General features: G+C 39.4%; 1 protein-coding gene across 1 annotated transcript in view; it reads right to left on the bottom strand.

Annotated features, from left to right (window-relative positions):
- Positions 1-9463, bottom strand: part of UBXN7 (UBX domain protein 7) — a gene marked incomplete at its 5' end in the record, with an annotated part of 48309 nt that extends 38846 nt beyond the window's left edge. Inside the window, 3 exon segments of the mRNA XM_006156818.3 lie at positions 28-93; positions 2995-3062; positions 9316-9463. Of these exon segments, the coding sequence (XP_006156880.2) occupies positions 28-93; positions 2995-3062; positions 9316-9463 (282 nt within the window).
- Positions 9464-10064: the final 601 nt, after the last annotated feature.

Raw genomic sequence — 10064 nt, 5'->3', positions numbered from 1 at the left:
TTGATAAAATGGTCCATAGATACCTACTAGTTTCAGTTTGAAAATCTCGGAAACCATCAAATATCGAACGTGCAGGCCGTCGTCTTTTAGGAGCTTTAGGAGAAAAAGAGAGATTGATCCAAAAATTTAAACATTAATTTTGAAACTTAATACAAAAACTTGCTGACCTTTAAGTATTTGTTTGAAAACACTCATAGATTCATAATGGTGCCCTAACCACTAAAAAAAAAAAAATTAACTTTTAAGTCATTCATATTTAATTAATCCAAGTACCTTAAGACCATCTTGCTTTACAAATGAGAAAATTAAGGCCCAGAGAAAAGACCTGATCAAATTTGTTTAAAAAGACAGTTCTGGGGCCAAAGGCCCTGGATCCTACATGACGGACTGCAGTTTAAGTCTCTGTACCCAGCAACTTGGGAAATACAATGGGAAGGTGTGCATGCACACCAAAAATCCCAAGAGGACAATGTAAGAGAAGAACTGCAGCGTGATTGTGTTCCCACCCCCTCTCCCAAACATACATGCCTTTGACAAAAATCTAAAAAAAAAAAGTTTAATTATGAGGCTGGCCAGTGGCATGGTGGTTAAGACATTGGACTCCAAGGACTAGCAGATGGTGCAATGGTAGTGTCAGTGGACTCCCACATAGTCGACCACGGTGCAAGTCCCAGACCTGGTGGCTTGAAACTCACACTGGGTGTGTGTGCGCCCAAAATCCTGAGAGGAGAATGGAGGAGAAGGAATTGCAGCGTGGTCATTCCCCCAGGGGGTGATTTCTCACTTTCTGTCCCAGTGAGTGCAAGCACCCCATAGCAAAAATTTCTCAAAGAAAAAAAGACATTGGACTCCCATATAACCAACTGCAGTTCAAGTCCTGGACCTGGGGCTTGCTTTCTCATTTTTTCCTTCCTATTTCTCTTTGTCTCTCTCTAGTCAAATTAAACCTTGAAGATTTTTAAATTGATAATGTTCCCTTATTACAAGTAATAAGGGAAGACAAAGCTTCCAAGGGTATTGCTTTTTAGCTCAAAAATGTAATCATACCATTTATATATGAAAATAGATCATGAACAATGCTTTATTGCATCTGATATATTAACAGCATAATAACTGGCTAAATTAAACAGTTCAAAAAGCATAGAATTGCATCACAGTATTGAAACCTCATAGCTTTCCTCTTACCTTTATTTCTGAATCTGGATAGCATATTCTTTCATTTCTTGCTACAGAACTCCAAAGCTGTCAAATTAAAGATCTATCTTATAAAAACTCTCAACTACTTTTTAAATTTTATTAAGTTTATTTATGTCTCTGATGAAAGAACAAGATAAAAAGGAAGGTAGAAACAGGCACCCCTAAAAGGGTCCTCACAACTGTAATCTATCCCAAATCTCAGGGATAGAGATCCCTATCTGGATCTCTGGTGCCCATTTGTGCCCAGCTTGCTCAGGGAGGTCCCTGGACATGATTTCAGGACCTTTCCTATGTGGGTATAATTATGTTCCTACTCTACCACCACCTAGCCCTTACGGTGTTTAGTGTTTTTTCCTTTTTTTTAATCAAAAGATATGGCTTGACATAATTTTCTTCATCCTTTTCTTATGACTTATTTCTTTTCCTCTATCCTAGTTTACCAATAAAACTTTATACAAGTCTTCAGAGAGTTTACAGAAATGAGTATTATGAAAAAATTATACACAAATTTCTAAACTTTTTTGCACTAAGAGAGACTGGTTCCAAGAGATTAATATTTGAATTGCATTTTTCCAAGAATTTATTGTTGTTGTTGCCTGAGGGTACATGTGCTCTCCAGAGGGAAAAAAAGTGAGAAAACTCCCCCTATAAGGGATGGTCACATGCCCCAATCTCTTCTCCTCTGTTTCTCCTTTGGGAATTTTGGGCACACACATACATGTACCAGGTGTTTTCCATGCCAAAGGTTCTGGGACTCAAACCATGAGTTTAAGTGGGATACAGTTGCCCTTACCACGAGAACTTTGGCTGGCACGCATGAACTTTCTGAAATCCCCTCATACAAGTCTCTTGTTCTCAATTTTAAACAAATGATGGTTCTTCATTATTATTTTCAATATACACAACACATATTTCTCTGTGTCTCACATCTAGTGATTTTTAGGAACCACAGAACATAACTCCACTTTTGATTTTTTTTTTTTAATGCCAAAGGGCACATATGTTCATGAGAAAGAGAGAAAGGAAGGAAGCAACACTCAATGGGGCATGATAAGACTGCAACCTTCCTCCTCCATTTCTCTATCCTGTCAGGATTTGGGGCATGTACATACATGCACCTGGAGTGTTTCTCAAGCTACAAGACCGAAGATTCAAACCATATCAGCCATGCAGGATCCAGCTCTTAATGCACAGCCACTTAACACTAGGCCATAAGATTGACCTTCTATTTTCTTAAATAATCTCACTAATGGCTAAAATATATTGGCTCATAAAAGGGAAATAAGAGCTTATTAAACTAACTAATTTTTTTTTCTTAGTTTAATTAAATGTTCCATTTTCTACCCTCTCTATGCACCCAGTTTGTTAATATAAAGTGTTTTTTTTACATGGGTTAGGATCATTTTCTCCTTTGTTCAAAATAGAAACAGCACTTCTAGAAATCAAGATAAGATTATAACATCAAACAGGTATAAGAAAAAAAATAGTGAGCCTTTTATCTAATGATAGATTAGTTTCCATTACAGGTAGCAATCCTGCTAACTTTTCTCCTTTGGCCTTTTGCAACAAGTATCAGTTTTTAATTTGCTTCACTCTGTGAACCAATTGTGCAACTTTTCTGACAGAAGTATAGAAAGACAAGATAAAACTGACTATATTTTAAGTAATAATCTCTGGACAAGGCTTCACACCTTTTGACAGTTCCATTAAAATCCTAAAGACAACAAGCATATAAAATAAAGCTAAGTGAAATAAAGTATATCAAATAAAGCTAAGGGAAAAAAAAAAAAAACTTACCACCAAACAATGGTTCTGGTTCCACCAATATTTCCTGCTTCTGAGGAATTGGAGCACGGACTTCTTCTCTATTAAAAGAAAAAAAGTGAGAAAAGGTCAAAATGAAACTGTTTTCTTTCTGTAATTATTTATTACTGTAATCATTCAGGATTATATTATGTGTGTTTTCTTAATTTGCCAGAACATATGTGTGCTCACCAGAAAGAAGAGAGTGCAAGCACCCACCATGGGGCATGGTCATACTGTAATCCTTTCTCCTCCATTTTTCTCCCATCAGAATGTTAGGCAAGCACATGCATTTGCCCAACATATTTATCAAGCTGCTGGGTACAGGACTCAAACCATGCAGTCAGTCATGTGCGATCTAGTTGCTTTAACCACCATGCCATTGGATGCTCTACTATTTTTTAAGGTTACTTATGCATTCGAATTAATAAGTAAAATAAACACCAGACCTAGTGATTTTTAGGAACCACAGTAATCACAATAAACAAGTCTGAGATAGTTTCTATATATATACCAACTAAAATGAAGCACCTGGCATGGTTAGCTTAAATGCTTTAAAAAGAAAAAGAACAAAGACTGGCCTCATAATCTAGTGGTTAAGGGAACTGGATCCCACCTAGCTGACCACAGTTGAAACTCAGTCCTGGCAGCTTGAAAAGCACACCCGGCAAGTGTGTAAACATGCCTGAAATCCCAACAGGATAGAGAAATGGAGAAGGGATTGCAGTGTGAACACACATCATTGAAGGGGAGCTTTCTCTCTTCTCCTCACCTCTCTGGTAAGTGCATGTTCCCTCTGACAATTAAAAAAAAAAAAAAGAGGGCTGCTCCTTAACCTGGTGGTTAAGGCAGCTGGATCCAGTAACGCAGACCATGCAGTTCAAGTCCCAGTCCTGGCAGCTAGAGAAACATGCTGGGTGCACGTGCATGCATGCCCAAGATCCTGAAAGGAGCGAGATGGAGAAAAAATTGTGGCGTGATCTCTCCCTATAGAGGGTACTCACTCGCTCATTCGTGCTCTCTCACTCTCTCTAATGAGCACATGTGCCCACTAACAACAAAAAAAAAAGACAATAGAACATCAAAAAATATTTCAAGTTCCCTACCCTAAATTCTTTCAGAAAAAATTAAAGGTCTAATAGTGGTGTGCAGGTGGTAGCATTTTGATCTATAATGTTGGAAGCTACATGAGAGATCACAGGTTTTGGTCCCTAAACCCTGAAACCCACCAGATGAGCACACCTAAAACTCAAGACTAGCTAGAGGACTGGGAGAAGAGGGTGAGAAAACCCTGTTAAGGATGCCTCTATTTTTATTTCACATTCTTTTTCATAAGGGAAATACACTTTAAAAAAAAAAAAAAGACAGAAAAACCAGGCAAAAATAAATGGGAAAAACACAGATTTAATAGAAGCAACCTTATATTACTAGTATGAGTAATAGGTAAATCAAAAAGATACATTACAATAAGTTTAAACAAATAGGTAGACTTTATGCTAATTATGAACATGGTTAAGACAGGTGTAATGTTGGATTATTTAACAAATAAACTATAATACACAGAACAGAAAAAGTACTCATCTTTTTTTTGGAGGGGGGGGTAGGGACACAAGGCACATGAGTTTGCTAGAGAGAGAAAACAAGAGAATACCCCTTATGGGGAATGGGCACACTGCAATCACCTATCTTCTATTCTCCTCTGACTATGGGGCACACACACACGTGTTTCTCAAGTAGCCGGGTCTAGGGCTTGGAACGTGCTGTCAGCCATATAGGATCCAGCTGCCTTAACCACTATGCCACCAGTTAGACCAGTAATTATGCATTTTTTAAAAGCCAATTCTCGATGTCAGCAGGTGGCATGGCAAATAATGTGCTGGACTCCCACGTGGCTGACTATGGCTTGTGTCCCAGACCTGGTGGCTTGAAAATCACACTGAATGTGTGTGTGTGTATGTCCAAAATCCCAGGAGAAGAATGGAAGAAAAGGGATTGCAGTGTAGCCATCCCCCTGTGGGGGTAATTTCGCATTTTCCCTCTTACTATCTCTTTCCAGTGAGTGCATGTACCCTATGGCAAAAACCTAAAAAAGAAACAGCATACATGTTTTCTACAATGGGAAGGACAAATATATTCTCCCAAATCAATTGTGATATCTGCTATTTAAGTTTCTATAAACTATATCATGTTTTCATATTGATTTCCTTTCAAAGTTGGAGCTTGTCAGTCCGGTGAATATCAGTTGAAATACATGGCTAAATTAAAAGACAAAAATCCACAACCAGCTGGTGGTGTGGTGGTTAAAGCAGCTGGATCTCATATAGCTGACTTTTCAGTTTGAGTTCCAGACTTCCTGGCTTGAAACACATTAGGCGCATTTGCATGTGTGCCCAAAATGCTGACAGGAGAATGAAGGAGAAAGGATTGCAGCATGGCTATCAGCCCTAAGGGGAGGAGGTTCTCACTTTCTCTCTCCTTCTCTCCCTATGGCAAGTGCACACATCCTATAGCAAAATCTTAGAAAGAAAGAGATAAAAGTCTTTATTAATAATGATCTCTAAAGTTCACATTTCATGTGGAAATAGTATTACTCTATAACCTGGAACTAAATTAACAAAAGAGGCAATTATGCCTGTATGTGATCTGACTTTTTAACTTATTTCTACTTTAATGAAAATAAAATCTTAATCTTTTGTCTATTTCTATTCTAAAAGACTCTTCCTGCTTAATAACTCATGTGGTAAGCAATAAGAGTTATAAAATGCTATGAGGGCATGTTTTGTGGCCTGGTAGAGCAGCCAGATCCCATATGGCCAACCTCAGTTAAGTTCTGGGCCTAGCAGATCTAGAAATATGCCAGGTATGCATGCATATGTGCCCTAAATCCTGAAAGTGGGAGAGCTGGAAAAGGGACTGCAACACATATATTCCTCACGCAGTGTGTTTTCTCCTATCCCTCTCTGTCCCTCTCTGGAGAGCATATTTGCCCTCTATCAAAAGAAAATTAAAGAAAATATAATAAAAACAAGGTTTTAAATATTAAAGTCTCATTTGAGAAACTTTAAAGTTTTTTGTTTTAAAATCATCTTTTGAGCAAGATGCATGTCTAATATCTTTCCAAATTTTGTTGAATTTCACCAAACAAATATTTATTTCAAATTCTTACCAGTATCAAATATAAAGGAAAAAACTTTTTTTTTTTAAAAGAGAGATTTTTGCTACGGGGTACATGTGCTCGCCAGAGAGACAGAAAGTGAGAAATCACCCCCCCCAGGGGGGATAACCATGTGCAATGCCTTCTCCTCTATTCTCCTCTTGGGATTTTGAGCACACATTCACACGCTCCTGGCCTCCTGAGTTTTTTTTTTTTTTTTTTTTTTTGGAGAGATTTTCACTGTAGGGTGCGTGCGCTCGCCAGACAGACAGAGAGAGACATAGAGACAGAAAGAGAGAAATCACCCCCCAGGGGGGATGGTCACGCCGCAATCCCTTCTCCTCCATTCTCCTCTCGGGATCTTGGGCACGCACGCACACGCACCCGGCGTGAGTTTTAAGCCACCGGGTCCAGGACACGAACCGCAGTCGACTCCGTGGGAGTCCAGCGACATAGCCATTACGCTCGCTAACTGCTGGTTCCCCTGGCCTCCTGAGTTTTAAGCAGCCAGGTCCAGGACTCAAACTGCGGTCCGCTATGTGGGATTCCAACAATGTAACCATTACACTCTGCTGATCCCCAGAAAAAACTCTTCATCTCTTCACCAGTTCTTACTATTTTCTTTCTTTTTTTTTTTTAAGTAATTATTTTAGGAGCCGATAACTGGCGTCGTGATTAAGGGCATTGGACTCCCACATGGCCAACTGCAGTTCAAGTCCCAGGCCTGGCAACTTGCTTTCTCACTTTTCCGCCCTCTCTGGTCAAATTAAAATAAAGTTAAACAAAATAATTATTTTTAAAAAAGAATTATTTTATTTCATTTTATTTATCATTATTACTACTATTTTAATTTGATCGGAGAGACAGAGACAGAGGGAGTGAAAGTGAGAAAGCAAGTCTCCAGCTCTGGGACTTAAACCAGTCAGCCATGTGGGAGTCTAGTGTACTTAACCACCACGCCACCTGCTGGCCCCAGTTCTTACTATTTTCAATATATTCCAGTTCATATGCTAAAGATGCTTCTAATGATATATTTTACCTACATATAATTTTTTTTTAGAAGTTTTTGCTATAGGGCGTGTGCGCTCGCCAGAAAGACTAAGAGAGACAGAGAGACAGAAAGCAAGAAATCACCCCCCAGGGGGATGGCCATGCTGCGATCCCTTCTCCTCCATTCTCCTCTCAGGATCTTGGGCATGCACGCACACATGCCCGGCATGAGTTTAAGACACAGGATCCAGGACTCAAACCGCAGCCGACTACATGGGAGCCCAGCGACATAGCCATTATGCCAACTGCTAATCCCTACATATAACTATTTAAGTTATAAAGGATTAGGGCTGGCAAGTGGCGTTGTGGTTAAGGAGCTGGACTCCCACATGGCTTACTGTAGTTTGAGTTCCAGACCTGGTGGCTTGCTCCCTCACTTCTCCTCTCTCTCTGGTCAAACTGAATAATAATAATAATAATTAATGAAATTAATAAAAAAATTTTTTTTGAGAGGTTTTTGCTATAGGGCGCGTGTGCTCGCCAGAAAGACAGAGAGACAGAAAGTGAGAAATCACCCCCCCCGGGGAGATGGCCACACCGCAATCCCTTCTCCTCCATTCTTCTCTTGGGATCTTGGGCAGGCATGCACACGCACCCAGCGTGGTGAGTTTAAGCCATCAGATCCGAGACTCGAACCGCCGTCAACTACATGGGAGTCCAGCAACATAGCCATTATGCTAACTGCTGGTCCCAATAAAATATTTTTTAAAAAGACATAAAGGATTGAAATTATTTTTGAAAGCTTTTTCATAGCAACTCAAAACTTTCCTGAAACAATGTAGGAAAATCTAGAATCAGGAAATATGAACTTCCCATACCTTACTTAATTATTGCATAATTTGGGAAACCAGATATGCCCATTCTTCCTCATCAATAAAATGTGGACAATAATGGCATTCTAGACCAGTCAACAGCATGGTGGTTGAGGCGGCTAGATCCTCATGGTCAAGTGTGTGGTTTAAGTACCAGTTCCAACAGACTGAAAAAACACACCAGGCATATGTGCCTGTGTCCCCAAAATACCAAAGGAGAAGAGAGAAGTGATTGTGGCAGGACCTTCACCCATGGGGGTGTTTTCTCACTTTCCCTCTCTGTCTCTCTCTCTCTACTGAGTACAAGCACCCTCTAGCAAATAAATAAATAAAAATAAAATAATGACAAAAATAACGCCATCCTATCAGGTTATTTATAGGGCATATGTGTCCAGGGTAGGGAGGGAAGAGAGAAAGAGAAAAAGGAAGTGAGGGGACCAGCATAATGGCTATGTCGTAATGGTTAGTGTAATGGCTATGTCGTAATGGTTAGTGTAATGCCTATGTCGCTAGACTCCCACGTGGTTGACTGTGGTTCGCGTCCTGGACCCGATGGCTTAAAACTCATGCCGGGCACGTTTGCGTGCGTGCCCAAGATCCCGAGAGGAGAATGGAGGAGAAGGGACTGCGGCATGGCCATCCCCTCTAGGGGGTGATTTCTCTCTTTCTGTCTCTCTGTCTCTCTCTCTCTGTCTGGCGAGCGCACGTGCCCTCTCCCAAAAAAAAGAAAAAGGAAGTGAGAAAGCACCCCCCAACTCCACCCCCACTGAGGGATGATCACACTACAATTCCTCCTATTCCATTTCCCCTTTCCAGATTTTGGGCAGAAACACACATGCACCCAGCGTGTTTTCAAGCCTCCAGGTCCAGGACTCAAATTGCAGTCAGCCATGTGGGATCTAGCCACCTTAACCAGCACACCATTGACTGTGCCTCCTTTTTAAAAAATAAATTTATTTATTATTTATTTATTTTATTTATTTAGTTGGCAGCTGCAGAGTATAGAGGTCCCACCTTTCAGTCACAGAACAATTTTAGTTAAGCAGTCCCCCCTTGTCATGGGCCTCCCTTCCCAAACTTCACAGGGAACCTATGGTTCTTTTGATAATTAAACAATAGACATGACAATGCTCTACAAAATTTAGAATATCTAAGTAATAAAATGTATACCTGATCATTTTTCAGGAACTTTCAACATTTAAATTTTTTAAAACTAGAGAACTGATCTAACTTTGATTAAAATGCAACTACTAAATTTAAGCAAGGGGTAGCTCCTAACAATAAATAATAAATTCATACTCTGTATGTGGTCTGACAGTAGAGACACTTGCTGAACTGGTACTGGGCTCTTCAGCGATTCCTCCACCATCCAAAAACATAGTAACTGCCATCTCCAGATTATTGTTGCAGGCTTCAAGCATATGTTTTCCTACACTTTCACTTGCACCTGAAATAGCAAAAAGACAGAAAAAAGTTAATAAAATGATATTTTTAAAAAGAATTGTTTTAACAATGTGAGCGAGGAAAGAATGGGAAAATATATTCAAAGTGTTAAGAGAAAAGCAATTTCAGCCAAGAATACTATACCCGGCAAGACTATCTTTCATGTGGGAAGAAAAGTCAAGAACATTCTCAGATAAACAAAACCTGAAAGAATTTACCAGCACCAGACCAGATCTCCAAGAAGTTCTCAAGGGAGTGCTATATCAGGAAAATTAAATATAGACACATAGAAATAAGAGTTCAAAAACTAAGAGAGTGGCCAACTTAATCGTAGGGAGAAGTCTGGAGTTGAATATTATATCCCAGAATTTAATCGGGAAAATTGAACCACAACAGAAGATAAAGCACATGAGACTGAATTGGTGAAGTATAATTTTATGACTTTTGACTAAAATATTGCTGATTCTCTTATAAACTTTGTTATCTGGTTGTAAGGATTTGTGTCCTCTCTTGAGATATGGATAGGTTCATACACCTATCATTTGAACAGAATCCTAACCTGTTTCCTGGTTTTAAGTTCCTTAGCATTTCTTTGATTTAAGTTA

This window comes from Tupaia chinensis, unplaced genomic scaffold (genome assembly GCF_000334495.1).
Source record: "Tupaia chinensis unplaced genomic scaffold, TupChi_1.0 Scaffold000515_1, whole genome shotgun sequence".
Classification (NCBI taxonomy): domain Eukaryota; kingdom Metazoa; phylum Chordata; class Mammalia; order Scandentia; family Tupaiidae; genus Tupaia; species Tupaia belangeri.
The sequence above is the reverse complement of the archived record's forward strand: the minus strand, read 5'-3'. Positions and strand labels throughout refer to the sequence as shown.